Raw genomic sequence first — 16,467 nt, 5'->3', positions numbered from 1 at the left:
CGGAAACACGACCTATTCAAGTATGACCCCGAGACTGGAGATGGATGTGGAAGACGATCACTCTCTTCTAAATCAAGGCCAAAGTCACAATCGTCGCCACTCAAAACATTACGATCGCATGGACTCCTGGGTGGAACTTGTCAAGGCTGGAACCATCAAGCTCATGATAACAGTGCTGTTTGGAGGCGTACTTTGCATTTGCCTAAAAGCATGGGAAGGCTTTCGCTCACCTGTTGCGCTGGATGACTATCAAGTCCGGATCTTCAACGCTCTCACTATTGCGATCTCGATCTGCCTGGGTCTCAACCTACTAGCATCGCTAAGACGATACGCTGTGATTCTTCGCTGGTCGATACTCACTAAACATTACGTATCGGTGGAGGCTTTCGATCTTATTCTGGGAATTGATGAGCTGACGAATGTTGCTAAACTGATGGTCTTATCTTTGCCGAGTCTACGCAGACGCAGGTGGCTTGTCGGAAAAGGCCAAAGTCATGAAGACATGAGGCCTGGAACAAACCACTGGTTCGGGCTCGCATGTTTTGTGTGGCTGCTCATCAATGTCGGAAGCCAGGTTCTCGTTGCCTCGCTTAGTCTGTTCTGGCCGATGCAACCGTATGTATGTCCACTCGCAGAATATGGCAAAGTGGCTGTCGCGGATCTATCAAGCTGGGTCGACAAACCAGGCTCTGTAAGTCCCCGAGAGACAGCTTGGAGGTTCGGCATGGACGCACAGTCCTGGCCATCGTTTCGCGCAAATGAATCATTCAAGGATCTCTCAAGCCTGCCTGGCACGCCGTTGTACAGAGGCGATGCTTACTACGAATATCGCTTCTTCTACCGAAACCCAGAGTCCCCATATAGCGATTATGTGCAGAGCGATCGCTGCATACAGACCAGGGCAACCTGTGATGAGTATGACGTCAAGGGAGGCATTCAAACCAAGCCGGTTCGGCATATCGTTGCCAAGCTACATGGTCAGGAAACATGGGATAACGTTTCCATACCCATAAACGGGTACGGAATGATATCCTACATCACGTTTGTTGAAGGCTGCGGACCCCGATGTTCGACAATCACAGTATTCCAGAACGAAGACGAAGAAGACGCGATCGACAAAACCGTCACCAAGACTTCCTTGTGGCGTTGTAAGAACACAGTCCACCCGATCTGTCAAACAGAGGGACAGAGTCATGCTGGCATCGATCCTAACGATCAGCGTATCTTTAGTGACGATACATTCGCTAGTCTAGCAGCTGGTGCCATCGGCTGGACCGGACTTAAGCAGTCAGGCTGGGGCGATTTGCAGTTTCGTCTATATCCACAGGGCACACCTTGGTCTCCAAGAGAGAACGTGAACACCTCTACGGTCGAGGACATCATCATGCGATTCACAATCGGGGCAATAGCTGCTTTCGATGACCATGGCATCCGGCATAATATCACGATCAACAACAAGGTCTGCGACAAGAACAGCCAGCAGCTCAACGTTAGTTGGCGGTACGTATCGAGTATTCTGGGCACCATCGGAATCATACAGTTCGGCGCGTTGTGTTACCTGCTCGCATGCGCAAACCGAACCATTGTTCGAGATGCGAGCTTCTTCAGCACAGCAATGCTTCTGAAACCCGTTCTCGATCTCTTAGGAAACGAGCAAGGAGCGGTGGCGATGAGCGGAGACGAGATCAAGGATCACCCCAAGTTGCGATACAGAAGGATTAGGTATGACTATGAGGAAGGACGCAATGGTGGCCCTAAGAAAGTTACGATTTCTTTTCAGCACAGAGAGAAGGGGCATAACAGGAAGAAGTGGCCATCTGGCGAGTACAGGTGACGTTAATCGATACGTAGGGACTCTACGTCTACGATGATATTCCAGAGCGATTTCCCTTGCAAGTATCAACTGAATTCTCAAGAGTAGAGGTGGAAGCCATCTGATCTGATGGAGGATGAGACGCCGTGACATTGCTTTCGACAAGTACAATTTGCTGGGCGAGGGGGTTCTTTACGCATCAACATCGTCTTATCAAGCTCCGCCACCGACCGATTCACCGTGATGCTGTGGCCTACCTAAATCTCAACCAGGAGCTAGATCGCAATGGCAATCGCTCACGCCGACGCCTCGATGAAGAGACCCAGTTCTTCTGTTGAACGGCTCTGATCAATGCTTACTTTACGTGTGACCTATGGTACCACGAATTGGATTGGTGTTCCTGGTAGTCCACCCAACTGGTGGATTCCGTCTCTGCGCTAGTGACATGGGATTCCTGAACACCAACATGCATGTGCATACGACATGCCACGCATACCAACAGCGCTCCTTCGCGAAGCGCGTGCGATAGATGCTTTTCTTCCAGATCTCCTTGGCCCCTGTCGCGATCTCCACACGGCCCAGAAGGAGCTGCGATGGCTCCGCGAACACGTCGAGAAAGTTGCGAAAGCGCGTCGCGTCAAGGGAGACACATTGGCCAAGGGCGCATTGCTCCGCCAGCTGGTAGCCCAAAGAGGTAGAGGAAAACCACTGCAGTACCTGCTAGGGACAGAGTATTTTGGCGACTTGGAAATAAGGTGCAGGCCTGGTGTGCTGATACCGAGGTAGGAAGCCGTGCTTGCTGGAGAGAAGAACGGGCTCACAAGGGGAACAGACAAGACACGGCAGCGTCGGTCACACACCTGGCGAAGCTTGTCCGAGCCGCGCAGAACCTACCCAACGAGCTGCGTGTTCTGGACCTGTGCACCGGCACCGGCTGCATCCCGTTGTTGTTCCGCCATGAGTTCGCATCCACACGCAGAGACATGGATCTGCGCATGGTTGGTATCGACATCTCGGACGCGAGCATGAACCTAGCACAGCACAACCTCAGCAAACTCGAGAAGAGCATTCAAACAGGTAACGGCATGATCAAGTTTGCGAAAGCCGATGTTCTCGCAGATCCATTCGCCGATCTAGCCGTAGGAGCTCCGTTGCCTCTCAAGACCATGTTGAACTACAATCGATGGACACCATTCTGGGACATATTGACCTCGAATCCACCCTACATCTCTCCTTCCGCGTACTGGAAGACTACCACACGTTCGGTCCGAGCGTTCGAGCCAAAGCTGTCTCTTGTGCCTCCGCCAAAACCAAACCTCGATGACACGCAGCAAGGAGACGTGTTCTACCCACGTCTTCTTCACATTGCAAACGAAGTGGAAGCAAAGATTGTGCTCCTGGAAGTTGCAGACCTTGAGCAGGCGTTGCGCGTTGCCCAGCTGGCTCAAGAGATGGGCACCTTCGATGGTGTCGAGATATGGAGAGATGAACCGGACGCGTCTCCCAGCCGGGCCACGACTGAAGGTGGGTACTGCATCTATGGCGAAGGCAACGCTCGCTCCGTGGTCTGCTGGCGCGGCGCAGGAGCATCCTGGCTAGGGAAAACCAGTCCACCGAAGACTCCAGACCCTGACCAACGCACACCAAAGAGTTTGTCGACTAGGGATTTGTCTCCCTCGTTTCACCACCCTGTGGTCGATGAATCCAACGTGAAAGCGAGGGAAGAATAGCTAGCGAATGATATGTTTCGGACGCCTACGAAATACGCTAGACGGCGATTGGATGCTCGCGGCCTCGCACATCATTTGCTGCCTCACGAACACTGCACCGCGTGCGTGTCACGCGCAGGTTGTACAAAGGCTAGGACTTGTCAGATGCAGGCTGACGCAGGGAGCGACCGTGAAGATCCGGGGTATTTGATGGTGGAGACCTGCCTGCCTCGACCACCGCAATCTCACTCCCGAGCTCCGCCCATCCAAAAGTACTAAGCAGCCATGCGCTTCACTGTGCAGTTCCGCGCCGTCTATGCCATACTGGTGTTCTTCCTTACAGCCTGTACCCTGGCGCTGGCGAACCCTGAGATCCACGCGACGCTAAGCCTAGATGTACGTGCCCTGAACTGTCGATCCCTCTCCAACACTTACTAACGAGGACACGAGAAATTATCGCAAGATGATCATTCGAGTCAGAAGCCTATTGCAGTTTTGGACGCAGGCTTGCCAAACGCCTTCCCTGCACACCAGCCCATGCAGGCAGCATCCGATGCGGTCTCAGCTGAGCGACCCATCGGCAAGATGGTTGTTGCTGTCGTCGTGTCGGGGGTACTCTTCGGGCTGGGCATGGGTATATGAACAGCATCAACCATGACGGATATCAATACTGCGCGAGACGAGGGTTCGCTCCGTTTCGGATTCTCCCAGCAAGTCTCGCTGTGGAAAACGAATAGCTCAGCACGATGCAGCCCGAACGGCACACATTGCGACAGTGCTATCGTGCTAGCAACGTCCTCGCGTCGCGAGCCGCGGCAGCCATTGGGAGGAAGCTACCTGATATCATGCAGAGGCTGATCAACAATGTTCGGTTTCCGTGATCAGAGTGGCTGCGAGGCAGACTACGGCCCTTGCCTGACACCGTATCGGACACGATCGCGAAACCATCTGCCATCTGTCATGCACAGAGCCAGAGCGTGCTGTGTCAGCTTGCAAGGAATTGGTGTGAAGCAGCAAGGACCGAGCGGAAAGCTGTATGATGAGTGACGCTCACAAGCACCAAGCCTGAGAGTATGGGGGAACCTGACAGGTGACGGCAGGCCTGAAGAAGACATGACGAAAGCACGATAGAGACGCAAAGCAGGAGCACTGTTATCAAGAAGAGGTGTGGCAGTGGTTGTAGTCAAGATGAAAGAGTGTCAGCTACCATGCATCTGCACCTTGAACACATACTGTAACAACGTGCAAGAGCTTTCTTCCATTCATCTGACAACACCTCATTTCACAACCATTAAACAGACTCCACGTTTGCCTTGCAAACGACCAGCCCCAAGTCGTCTCAGAAACGATGTTCTGCGACCACATGTCCGACCACCGAGCTCCGCCATGTCCGAGTCCACTGCGCGTCGTCATCACTGCGCGGAACCCTTCCGAGCATCAGATAATTTCCCCAGACTTTCCAACACAACGTCCTCACTTCACCACCACACAATGAAGCTTGCCTTCGCACGGCTAGCAAGGGCTCGAGCACCATGCATACGCAGCGTTCGCACCTTCTCAACAACAGCAACCCGCTTCCAATCCCCCGTCCACTCCATCCCATACACGGAATCCTGTCCAGCGCCAACATGTGCGTGCGCCTCTACACCCGCGGATCTGGACATCGACCGCAAGACGCCGCTGCTGAACACGATGGCGCCGTACGCGGAGCAGGTGCTCATCTGCACGGGCAAGGAAGACTGGACGAGTAAGCTCGAGGACGAGGGCGGGGCGACTGGCGAGTTTGTCAAGGGGCTGAAGGGCGTGATAGGCAAAGGCGGGCCGGCATTCGATGTTTGTTCCCCCCCGCCCATATCCGAGTTTTGCTTGAAGAGACGAAGCAGCGCGACCAAGTCCAAGCAAGGAGGCAAAAGAGGAAGAAGCAGAGAAAACAAAAAATAAAAAATAAAAATAAAAACTAACCCCATCACCAGCCATTCACAAACATACTCGTAACCGCCTCCTCCCTCCCCGCCTCCCCAAGCCCGGAAACAAGCACAACGGCCTACCTGCTCCCCAGCTTCCTCCGCATCCCCAACATCCCCCACACACCGACTGCCTTCACCGCGCTCGCCTCGGCGTACCTAAAACCCACCAGCCTACACCCCCTGCACGCGGCCCTCTCCCCCACCCAAAAAGCAGCCTTGCTCCGCGACGCCTCTCAGTCCGCCCTCCTGCCCCCCGCGGAGACCATCACCCACCCACTGATCCTCATATGCGGCCACGGCGGTCGCGACGCCCGCTGCGGCGTGCTGGGACCCTTGCTGCAACGCGCGTTCCGCGCCGAGCTGAAGCGGCGGGGGATCGCAGCGGAGGTAGCGCAGATCAGCCACATTGGGGGCCACAAGTTCGCGGGGAACGTGGTGGTGTACGTGCCGGGTGGGTGGCGGGCGAGGGCGAGGGCGAGGGCGGAGGGGGAGGGGGAGGAGAGCGGCGTGAGTGCGCTGCAAGGGTGTGGGATCTGGTACGGACGCGTGGGACCGGCGCAGGTGGAGGGGTTGGTGGAGGAGACGCTGGTGAGGGGGCGGGTCGTGGGGGAGTTGTTGAGAGGCGGCGTGGTGCGCGGCGCTGCTGGTGCTGGTGCTGCTGGCGGGGGGGATATCGGGAGGAGGATCGAGGCGCAGAGGAGGGCGGCGAGAGGTGAGGCCGGTGGGGGGGGGGGGAGAGGGGGGGTTGACGTTGAGACCTCGAGCGAGGGCGGGTGCTTGAGCGGGTTTGTGGGTTGCGGTGTGGTGATTGCATGGATATATATATATATATACATGTACAAAGACCACTGGAGCTGTGTGGATAGACGTACAACAGCGAGGTAATCAACAAGACCAGGCCATCTAGAACAGCTTGTGTGCCATAAAAGCAGCGCCGGAACATCCTATCCCACCTATTTTACAAAACAAACTGTACTATACAAACCACGGTAACCCGTAACCCACAACCCACCGAGACAAGTCCAGCGTCTTCTGATTCATCCCCCTTTCTCAGACGCGTCGCGCCACTCGCTGCCGCCCGCGCAAAGACGACCGAGTCCCCACCGCGCCGTCTCGGTGCTCGGGGGTGTTGCGGCCCGCTGGAAACCAGATTCGCGAGCTCTGCGCGGGTTGCGCGCGACGTCAGGTGCCAGACACGGCACGCTTCTTTCTCGTGCCCCGACCCTCGCTCTGACGACGTACGGTCGAGGCCGGCGTCTGCGCCGTGAAGGAGGGAGGGTCTTGGCGTGGATAGCATTGGATCGAGGGTCATTCGCGAGGCTGGGTAGCTGCTTCCGAGGCCGAATTTTCCACTCTGGGCGGCTTGGGGCTGACGAAGTTGACGAGTTTGTGGCCGACGACGATGGCCTTCCAGTCGCTGGGCATGGCTGGATGCTTGGGATGGGACTCTTTGGTTTCGCTCATGGACCACAGCTTGCCCGTGTCTCTCGCGAGCCATTCTTGGCCTTTGGGCGTTTGGGACACCTGGTGTACGACGTCGAGAGCGCGTGTTGCCGTCTCACCTTGCGGGCGTACGGGGGGTGCTTTTTGGATCTCGACTTGAAACTTTCGCTTGCCGTCTACCTGGACGACGCAGGTAGTCGTGGGGTTGAGGTGGGGAATGATGTCGACATGCGCGGTAGGAAAGCCATGTGCAAAAACCGACGGGACCATGTTGCTCCGCTCGCTAGGACGACAGGTGTGGTGGTACAGGTTGTGCCATGCTTCTTCAGCGACTCCCGGAGCGATTGGGGCAACCATGCGGATCAGGTGCACGGTAGCCGACCACTTCAGCCAGCCCATGAGCCGGGAAGAGTGTGGGGCGTCCCAGATGGTGTTGGTCAACGTCATCAGGTCGCTAACGATGGTGTTCATCGAGTAGGAGTGAGAGTAGGACTCGGTGACGCTGGCAATGGTCTGCTGGGTCTTGGACCACAGCTTCGCTTCGTCGGCATGGAGGGCAGCGATGAGCTCTGATTGCGTGGTTGGGGTGGTTCCCGTCCTTCCTGCATTCCGATGGTAACGCGCCACAATCTCGTAGGTGTCTTCGTCGACGTTTTGTGGGACTCTGAACTTTTCCAACTCCTCATCGGGAAACCACAGTGCGCTCGACAGTCGAAGTACGCGATGGAGCCAGCGCTGGACACCTGTAATCTTCTTCTCGTCCCACTCCAGGACGTCCGTGACGGGCGCCTGGAACAGCATGTGGGCGCGTGTGGCGTCGGCGCCGTATCTGGCGATGGTGGCAGCGGGATCGACACCGTTGTACTTGCTCTTTGACATCTTCTCGAAGCTGACGTTTGGAGTCAGGCCGCTGGCTTTGATTTTGGGGTGGTTTCGGGACGTTGTGTCGACTTGGTCAGGCTTCAAGAAGCGTCCGTTCTCAGGATCGGTAAAGGTTTCGCCGTGCACCATGCCTTGGGTGATGAGCTGGTTGAAAGGCTCGCCGTTGACCAAGCGCCCTGCTGGCCACAAGGGCGTTGTAGCCAGGAACTTTGAGATGAAGCGAGCGTACAGAAGGTGCAGGATGGCGTGCTCGACACCGCCGACATAGAGATCGACGGACATGCCTCTGTCCGCCTTTTGGGGACTCACGATCGACGACGTGTTGTTGGGGTCCAAGAACCTGAAGAAGTACCAGGACGAGTCCATGAAGGTGTCCATGGTGTCGGTTTCGCGTTGGGCTGGCGAGGCACATTTCGGACACGACGTCTTCTTCCAGTGCTCGTCGTCGTCGAGGGGATTACCCGATCTTCCTCGGAAGAAGCTGTCGGGAAGATGGGGCAGCTCCACAGGCAGATGGGCGTCCGGAACAGGTACCGGGCCACAGGATGGGCAATGGATGATGGGGATGGGCGTGCCCCAGTACCGCTGTCGACTGACGAGCCAGTCGCGCAGGCGCCAGTGGGCAGTCTGCTCTGCACGCTTGCCGGACGCTTGAAGCTTCTTGACCATGAGCTTTGCGGCCTGCTTCGAGGGCATGTTTGCAAACTCGGGAACATCAGGGGCGAGGAAGCCTCTGGCGGTCAGGATCTGATCGTCTTTGCTGCCAGGGTGCAGTGGCCGAGGAGGGGCGCCTGCTCTGGCAGTGATGACCACCTTGATGGGCTCCTCTCCAGCGTTGGTTGTCCAGAAGGCGTGGTCGCGGGCGTCGTGGCCTGGCACGCCCATGACGGCGCCGGAGCCGTAGTCGTCCAGGACGTAGGGGGCGACGTAGATGGGAATGGCGGAGTCGGTGGCGCCTGTGACTTGAGCGAGTGGGTTGCGGGCGAGGACGTGTGGAAGACGGTAGCCTTGTTTGGTGTCGAGCGGCAGGTGCTTTGCGCGTGAGATGAAAGCTCTCAGGGCATCGTCGTGTGGGGCCAGACGGTGGACAATGGGGTGGGTCAGCGAGAGGGCGATGTACTGGACGCCGAACAAGGTGTCGGGGCGTGTGGTGAAGACGTCGACGGGGTCGAGTTGCACGTGACGGCGGTGAGCCTCGACGTCGAACCAGAGCCTCGTGCCCTCGGACCTGCCAATCCAGTTCTTCTGCATGGCCAGCACCTTGTCCGGCCATCTTCCGTTCTCGGCGAGGGTGGTGAGGTCGTTGAGCAAGGGCTCCTGGAAGTGCTTGATGTTCAGGAACCACTGCTTGAGCATGCGCTTCTCGACCTTTGCGCCGGAGCGCCAGGAGCAGCCATGGGCGTCGACCTGTTCGTTTGCGAGGACCGTCTTGTCGACGGGATCGTAGTTGACGAGGGATTCGGCCTGGTAGGCGAGGCCGCGGTGGTGGAGCATGAGGAAGAGGCGCTGGGTGTGCTTGTAGAAGGCGGGGTCGCACGTTCGAATCTCCTAGACGCGGACGGTCAGCGTAGGCGGGGCGGTGTAGGAAGGCATGGATGGATGCGTGCACGACGTACGCAGTCCCAGTCCCAGCGGCCGCCCATGAGCTTCATCTGGGCCTTCATGGCGGCGATGTTCTGCAGCGTCCACTTCTCCGGATGCAGGCCGCGCTCCATCGCCGCGTTCTCCGCGGGCAGGCCAAAGGCGTCCCAGCCGATGGGGTGCAGGACGCGGTAGCCCTGCATGCGCTTGAAGCGGGCCAGGACGTCGGAGATGGTGTAGACGCGCAGGTGGCCGAGGTGCAGGGTGCCCGAGGGGTAGGGGAACATGGGCAGCACGTACGCCTTGCCCTGGGTGGGAGCGGGCTCCAGCTGGGCCGCGACCAGGGCGTCCCAGTGCGGCTGCCACTTGGCCGTGAGCGCCTCGATGCTGGCCTCTGCTGCAGCGCGCTCCCGCGCCGCCATGTGGACGGGCCATGAGGAAGCGCGGCGAGGGCAGGGCAGGGCAGGGCGGGGAGGGCAGGGCAGGGCAGGGCGGGGAGGGCAGGGCAGGGCAGGGCGGGGAGGGCAGGGCAGGACAATACGGCGAGGGCAGGGCAGGGCAGGGCGGCGAGGGCAGGGCAGGACAATACGGCGAGGGCAGGGCAGGGCAGGGCGGCGAGGGCAGGGCAGGACAATACGGCGGGCGCAGGGCAGGGCAGGGCGGCGAGGGCAGGGCAGGGCAGGGCGGCGAGGGCAGGGCAGGACAATACGGCGGTAGACGCTGAGACGCTGCATCGCTGGAGAGCGTGCACACGCGACGAGACACGGCCAGTGGGCGAGGTCGTGTCGCGGGAGACGGGCGGCGTCCTCGTCTCCCACACTCCCGCGGCGATGATTTCTGGGCGGACGGGCGCTTGGACGGGCGCTTGGACGGGCGCTAGGGCCAGGCGTGCAGCTCGTCTCCGCCCCGGGCGGCAGAGCCTCAGCACCGCCGGCGTGCAGCGGTCGAGGGCCTGCCGTCTCTTCTCTCACGCCCTGCACGCCCTCCACGCTTCTCTGCACGCACCGCCCGCCCTCTCCGCATCCGCTGCCCGCCCATGGCTGCGTCGTAGCCTGTCCACCACCGCCCCGCTCCCTCCGCACCCATGGCTGGCCGCTATGCCAGCCTCCCGCCGCCCACGCGCGACTCCCTCGAGCTCGCCTCGCTGGCCTCGTCCTCGCACCCCTCGCGCCGCTCCTCGCAGGACTCGTCCGCCTCGCCCGCCTCGCCCGCCCCGTCCTCGCGCAGACTGTCGCTCGACGACCAAGACCCCCTGTTCGACCCCGCCGACCGCCACGCCGACGCCCGTCGCCCGCGACACAACCGCTCCTACAGCCTCTCCTCGGCCTTTGACTTTGCGCCCAACCTCTTCCCGCTCTCGAGCACCGCCCAGGGCTACACCGCCCTCGGCGCCCCCTCGAATCCCGCCCTCGACCCCGCCGCCGCCCTCAACCCCGCCGCCCTCGAGAAGAACAAGAGCCTGACCTACCTCAACGGCCTCTCGCTCGTCATCGGCCTCATCATCGGCAGCGGCATCTTCTCCTCGCCCTCGCAGGTCAACAAGAACGCCGGCTCCCCGGGCGCCTCGCTCGTCATCTGGGCCCTCGCCGGCGTCCTGGCCTGGACCGGCGCCGCCAGCTATGCAGAGCTCGGCGGCGCCATCCCCTTGAACGGCGGCGCCCAGGTCTACCTCTCCACCATCTTTGGCGAGTGGGCCGGCTTCCTCTTCACCTGGTGCGCCGTCACCGTCCTCAAGCCCGGCTCCGCTGCCATCATCGCCATCATCTTCGGCGAGTACCTCGTGCGCGCTGCCGTGGGCCCAGACCCCGACGACGCCAGCCCATGGCTCAACAAGGCCATTGCCCTGGCCGGCCTCGTCCTCGTCACCGCCCTGAACTGCGTCTCCACCAAGCTCGGCACCCGCAGCGCAGACGTCTTCATGTTCCTCAAGTTTCTCGCCCTCCTCGGCGTCTTCGTCATCGGCCTCGTCGTCGCCGCAACCGGCCTCTCCTACAACGGCGACCCCAACCAGGACTGGAAGAAGCAGGGCTGGTTCGACAACACCTCGCACAGCATCACCAACTGGGCCGTTGCCCTGTACGCCGGCCTGTGGGCTTTTGACGGCTGGGACAACGTAACCGCTCCCCTCCCCCCCACCAACGCTCACGCTGACGCATCCCAGGTAAACTACGTGACCGCCGAGTTCAAGAACCCCGCCCGCGACCTCCCCCGCGTCATCCACACCTCCCTCCCCCTCGTCATCCTCTGCTACATCCTCGCAAACGTCTCCTACTTCCTCGTCCTCCCCACCACCGTCATCGAGTCCTCCAACACCGTCGCCGTCGCCTTTGGCGCCCAGGTCTTCGGTCCCGTCGGCGCCCTCGTCCTCGCCTTGTTCGTGTCGGGCTCCTGTTTCGGCGCCCTCAACGCCACCACCTTCACGAGCGGACGCCTCGTCTACGCAGCCGGGAAGGAAGGCTACCTGCCCGCCCTCTTCGGCTCCATCGGCCTGGGCGAAAGCCACCGCGCCATACGTCTCAACGCGCAGACCACCGCGGCCAGCAGAGTGCCCAAGAAGATGCTCCACTGGTTCGCCGACCCGGACGCCGGCTTCTTCTTCACCCCCATCAGCGCCATGCTGCTCAACGCCGCCATCACCGCCGTCTACATCCTCGTCGGCTCCTTCGACACCCTCGTCACCTTCTACGGCGTCGCCGGCTACACCTTCTACTTCCAGACCGTCCTCGGCCTCATCGTGCTGCGCGTGCGCGAGCCCGATCTCGAGCGGCCCTACAAAACCTGGATCACCACGCCCATCATCTTCTGCTGCGTGAGCCTGTTCCTGCTCAGCCGCGCCGTCTTCGCAGAGCCCGTGCAGACGCTGCTCGTCGTCGCCTTCATGGCCGTCGGCCTCGCCGTCTGGTTCGCCTGGGTCGGCCGCCGCCGCGGCAAAGAGCGCCACCGCTTCCGGAACAGCGAGCGCACCGAGAAGAGCCCGGCCTGGATGTTCTGGAAGCGTTGGACGGGCTGACGCTCCTTGTAGAGAGGTAACGATCAAGGCAACAACAAATACATCCCTCTTGTACGATAGCAGTACATCTAACAACAACATACACATGTTCCTGTAAGAAAGTAAGAGACGTACAAACTAACCTCTACTACTGCAGTAAAGAGCGCTCGTGCCTGTGGACTTGGAATAGAGAGGGCAGGAAGAAGAGGGCAGGAAGAGGGCAGGAAGAGCGCAGGAAGAGCGCAGGAAGAGCGCAGGAAGAGCGCAGGAAGAGCGCAGGAAGAGCGCAGGAAGAGCGCAGGAAGAGCGCAGGAAGAAGAGCGCGAGGTGGATGTTTTAGAGGTGGACTAGCTATATCTGCGCTCATGTGTAAGACACAAGACACAATACACAAGCTACAACACACCAAACAAACAACCAACCCAACCCAACTCCACCCCGCAACAACCCAGAACCACGCGCCAGACCCCCGTATCCCCCCAGCATTCCCCTTCCCTCCCTCGCCAGCCTGCTTCCGCACAGCGCGCACGCGCCCACGAGAAACCCTCCAACCAACCACCCCACAGCACAGCACAGCACAGCACAGCACAGCACCGCACCGCACCGCCCAGTCTAGAAAGAAGAAACCACCAACCAAGAGCAGAGAGAGAGCAAGATCCAAAAGATCTGAATCCCACAACAGCACACCTTTCGCACAACCCGCCACAGCCCGTCCTCTCACTCTCTCTCTCTCTCTCGATTCCAAAGCAGCGACCAAGAAACCGAGGTGCTCTTGAATGCAGGCAAGAGAAGATGGGGTGGGTTGTCATGTTGAGTGATATTGATATTGATATTGATATGGCTATGGCTATGGCTATGGCTATGGCTATGGCTACGGCTACTGAGACTGGCGAGACGCGACGTGGCTTGAGATGACGAAGAAGCATGTAAAGACAGCGAAAAAAAAAGAAGAGAAAAAGAAAATGGCGTCGAGTCATAAAGCGAGTGCATGTGCGCAGCACAAACACGTGGCGTGGCGTGGCGTGGCGTGGCGTGGCGTGTGTAGGTACTAGGTAGGTAGCTGAGCAAGTGAGAGAGTGCTACATGCGGCGCATCAAGCGGGATTCGTCAAGAGTGTGAAAGAAAGGAAGAAAAAGAAAGAAGAGAGAGGGCCTCGTGAGCCACCGACGATATCTGCGCCCTGTTCCCAGCCCAGCTCAGTCCAGCCCAGCCCAGTCAAGCCCAGCCCAGCACAGCACAGCACAGCACAGCACAGCAGCGAGTGTGGTGTGGTCATGGCAAGCTGAGACGCCGGAGCCAAAAGCTGATACTCCCGACCCAAGACAGGTGAAACCGGAACGCCGTCACATGGCCCAAGCCCCACCTAAGCAACCCTGTAGTGTACAAATCAGTCTAACGCCTTCCCAGTCTATATGCGACCTGCCTGCCTCAGGCGTCCGTCTAGAGCCACCCATTGGGCGGCGGGCTGCGCGACATGGTGCCTTGGCCAAGTGGGATCCTGGCGGTAGGCGACGGAGACGCGGCCGACCTCCCGCTGTTGGAGCGCACAAGAGTCGCGGCAAGGGAGGCTACAGGCGTTGTTGGCCCCGGTGTTGTCGGTCTCCATGTGGGAGAGGTGGTGGTCGGTGAACTGGCTGCGACCGAAGCTGCCGGTGTCACTGGGTTCATACGAAGCCCGCTCATCACCGCGGGTGCAGGGAGCCGAGGTTCGGTTTGGACGGCAGGTGCGGGCGGCAGCACTTTCGCGCGCTGAGCCTGGAGGTAGGCGCTGCTGTTCTGCGAGGGTGTAAGGGGAAACGCTGGTGTCCGGGCTGGGCTCGGTTTCCCAGGCGACAGTGTGCGTTGAGTGGGTGGAGAAAATACCGCGGGCTTGAGGACTTCGTCGGCATTTGCGGTCGGTGAGGGGGCTTGCAGAGGAAGATCCAGACTTTCGTTGCTCGTCTCCGTGTTGCTGCGGTCTAGTCTGGGGAGATTGGGGGCGGTGGGCGACATGTACTTGACGGCTGCAAGTGTCGCGGGTGCTAGCGAGAAGCGAAGCCCAATCTGTACGGTTGCACTGCTATCTGTACTGGCGTGGCGACTCCTGCCCTTGGCGAAGAACGGGCTTGGCTTGGCCATTGAGTCGAACGCTTGACCGACATCTGTGACGGAGCTTCGGCGGTTGAATCGACGCATCGCAAGCTTTGATACCCTAGATTCGCCCTTGTTGGCTTTCGACGGGTTGTAGACGGTGGCAGGAAGGCGAGGGACATCCTCAGCCCGGGTTGGGAAGACCGAATAACTTGCTTTGTTCCGCTCCTGGCCTTTTCGCGTCTCCTCGTCGAGCTCGTCCATGTCCGGGGGAAGTGGCCATTTTGCAAGGTCGATTGGGCTTTGAAGTTTCGATCCCGGTGTCATTGCTCTTTCTGGTTGTTGAAAGTACTCTGAGTCGAAGTCGAAGCGGTTCTTCTCCGGGCCAACATCGATCAGGCCTTGTCTGCTGTCTGGACGATGTCCACCTTGTAGTGCGAGGGGTCCGCTGATGTTCATTTCTAGATCACTGGGGCCAAATAAGCGGAGCTTCGGTCGCTGCTTTTTCGACTGCGCTCTCGTCTCTCCAATCGGTCGAATCATCATTCGGTTCGCGTTCGTGCGGAGGAAGAGGTGGAAGAACGAGATGATCATACCGGAGGAGAAAAGAGACGTTTCTGCGAACCTAGAGCCTCCAAGCGCACTGTCGAAGTCCTCCCGGAGAGTCTGGACCTCAACGGGAATGACCAGGATCTAAAGATCGTCAGTTGGGCTCTGTTTCTCGAACACGCTGCGCTTACGTAGATGACTGCGGTCAAAAGTAGGTAGTAGCACATCCTCGATGCCGCAATGCGCTCGTTTGGGTCCACTTCAGCATTTCGCATAAGCTGGACGCTGATGATGGCGGCCAACAGCAGAAGAAATGAGACCAGAATGACGAGGAGGACGAGGGTCAGGAGGTCGTAGCGCATTATGAAGAAAATCAGACTGCCAAAACACCTGTTCAACATGGGCCATGCAATTGTCGGTATCCAGGTCAGAACGAGGAAGAAAGCCACCGTGAAGATACATAGTATTGTATTCCACTTTCCTCGAGGCGCGAAACGCTCTTGCTTGAAGGACCGAAGGGCCGTTTCGATGCCGAAGACGAGTGTGATGTAGCCCGTGGCGAAGATCGCTTTGCTCGTCAGCCGTTGCCTCCGCTTGCAAGAGATTGTAACGTACCAGGGTAGGTGATCATGGCCAGCATTCGACAGCTGTTAGATAATACACTATGGAGAGTCGTGCCCTGCACTGATACGAATATAATTTGCGAAAGGGCCACACCGCTAGCCAGCGCGAGTGAAAATGTCTCGGCGGGATGGACGTTTTGGAGGGAGTTGAACCTTCTACAACACGTCAGCCTGGTTTGAGCGGCGTTGTTCACCTGTACTCACTGCTTTCGGAGAGTGACTTGTAGTGCTGCCGCTCTCCTTGCGTCTGATAAGATTCGGTAGACCGTCGATAATGCAAGCGCAAGACTGAAGACGCCCAGAGCCAAGTGCATGGTGCGTAGCGTTTGTACCTGGGCCAACTGCAAGCTCGCGATCACGGCTCTTGTCGAATTTGTCGAAGTCCACGAGGTATCGCTGACGGCCGAGGTGTTGAGCGACACATTGAAGTGCGACCGAGCCTCAAGCAGAGGCAAATGAGCAACCCATTCTTCCATTGTGCCCACCGTTGCAACAAAACACAAGAAAAGAAGAGATCTCGCTGGTTACCAACAGCGGCTGTTTGGTGTAATTCCGCTTAGGTATTCATGGAGACAACAACAGTGACTACTCAGCTTCAGTAAGAGGTGCCTGAGCCTGCCAGCAGAACGAAGGAATGGAAGAGAGGGTAAGCATTAGGCGTAGGAGGAGGCGAATATGAGACGTCAAACAGTATATGAGGAAACTAGGACCGGGCGTCAGCAGCGCACGGTTTCGGGACAGTGGTCCTGAGGCGCCTGTCAATCGATTCGCTGAGGGAGAGCAAGCATTGACGCTATCCAGATTCAGCCGTGTTATTGATCCAATCCTCAGCTGCTTGGAG

General features: G+C 58.9%; 7 protein-coding genes across 7 annotated transcripts, besides 12 other annotated features; 5 read left to right on the top strand and 2 right to left on the bottom strand.

Moving 5' to 3' along the window:
* Positions 1–118: 118 nt before the first annotated feature.
* Positions 119–1,834, top strand: EKO05_0008665 (uncharacterized protein; the record flags this gene model as incomplete). Its single annotated transcript, XM_038946591.2, has 1 exon — positions 119–1,834. The coding sequence occupies one exon, from the start codon at positions 119–121 to the stop codon at positions 1,832–1,834; it is 1,716 nt and encodes a 571-aa protein (XP_038796202.2).
* A 462-nt stretch (positions 1,835–2,296) lies between these two features.
* Positions 2,297–3,543, top strand: EKO05_0008664 (Peptide chain release factor N(5)-glutamine methyltransferase; the record flags this gene model as incomplete). Its single annotated transcript, XM_038941768.1, has 2 exons — positions 2,297–2,595; positions 2,646–3,543. 2 exons carry the CDS (start codon positions 2,297–2,299, stop codon positions 3,541–3,543), a joined length of 1,197 nt encoding a protein of 398 aa, XP_038796201.1.
* Positions 3,544–3,807: 264 nt separating this feature from the next.
* On the top strand, positions 3,808–4,164 carry EKO05_0008663 (uncharacterized protein; the record flags this gene model as incomplete). The annotated part of the gene is made up of 2 exons (XM_038941661.1): positions 3,808–3,918; positions 3,973–4,164. 2 exons carry the CDS (start codon positions 3,808–3,810, stop codon positions 4,162–4,164), a joined length of 303 nt encoding a protein of 100 aa, XP_038796200.1.
* An 849-nt stretch (positions 4,165–5,013) lies between these two features.
* On the top strand, positions 5,014–6,270 carry EKO05_0008662 (Leucine--tRNA ligase; the record flags this gene model as incomplete). The annotated part of the gene is made up of 3 exons (XM_059637347.1): positions 5,014–5,355; positions 5,496–6,201; positions 6,254–6,270. The coding sequence occupies 3 exons, from the start codon at positions 5,014–5,016 to the stop codon at positions 6,268–6,270; spliced, it is 1,065 nt and encodes a 354-aa protein (XP_059493330.1).
* Positions 5,450–5,483: a tandem repeat.
* Positions 5,950–5,988: a tandem repeat.
* Positions 6,187–6,234: a tandem repeat.
* A 35-nt stretch (positions 6,271–6,305) lies between the features above and the next one.
* Positions 6,306–6,328: a tandem repeat.
* Positions 6,329–6,797: 469 nt separating this feature from the next.
* Positions 6,798–9,817, bottom strand: EKO05_0008661 (Leucine--tRNA ligase; the record flags this gene model as incomplete). Its single annotated transcript, XM_038941726.2, has 2 exons — positions 6,798–9,362; positions 9,431–9,817. The coding sequence occupies 2 exons, from the start codon at positions 9,815–9,817 to the stop codon at positions 6,798–6,800; spliced, it is 2,952 nt and encodes a 983-aa protein (XP_038796198.2).
* A 662-nt stretch (positions 9,818–10,479) lies between these two features.
* On the top strand, positions 10,480–12,405 carry EKO05_0008660 (uncharacterized protein; the record flags this gene model as incomplete). The annotated part of the gene is made up of 2 exons (XM_059637346.1): positions 10,480–11,508; positions 11,557–12,405. 2 exons carry the CDS (start codon positions 10,480–10,482, stop codon positions 12,403–12,405), a joined length of 1,878 nt encoding a protein of 625 aa, XP_059493329.1.
* Positions 11,330–11,371: a tandem repeat.
* Positions 12,406–12,755: 350 nt separating the features above from the next.
* Positions 12,756–12,815: a tandem repeat.
* A 130-nt stretch (positions 12,816–12,945) lies between these two features.
* Positions 12,946–12,988: a tandem repeat.
* A 110-nt stretch (positions 12,989–13,098) lies between these two features.
* Positions 13,099–13,121: a tandem repeat.
* A 99-nt stretch (positions 13,122–13,220) lies between these two features.
* Positions 13,221–13,264: a tandem repeat.
* A 126-nt stretch (positions 13,265–13,390) lies between these two features.
* Positions 13,391–13,424: a tandem repeat.
* Positions 13,425–13,501: 77 nt separating this feature from the next.
* Positions 13,502–13,533: a tandem repeat.
* A 36-nt stretch (positions 13,534–13,569) lies between these two features.
* Positions 13,570–13,640: a tandem repeat.
* Positions 13,641–13,824: 184 nt separating this feature from the next.
* EKO05_0008659 (uncharacterized protein) lies at positions 13,825–16,102 on the bottom strand (the record flags this gene model as incomplete). The annotated part of the gene is made up of 4 exons (XM_038941580.1): positions 13,825–15,147; positions 15,195–15,571; positions 15,619–15,782; positions 15,831–16,102. 4 exons carry the CDS (start codon positions 16,100–16,102, stop codon positions 13,825–13,827), a joined length of 2,136 nt encoding a protein of 711 aa, XP_038796196.1.
* Between the last annotated feature and the right edge of the window lie 365 nt (positions 16,103–16,467).

The sequence above is a fragment of the Ascochyta rabiei genome, chromosome 15, assembly GCF_004011695.2.
Source record: "Ascochyta rabiei chromosome 15, complete sequence".
In the NCBI taxonomy this organism is placed as follows: domain Eukaryota; kingdom Fungi; phylum Ascomycota; class Dothideomycetes; order Pleosporales; family Didymellaceae; genus Ascochyta; species Ascochyta rabiei.
Note: the sequence above shows the minus strand (reverse complement) of the source record. Positions and strands in the feature narration are given on the sequence as shown.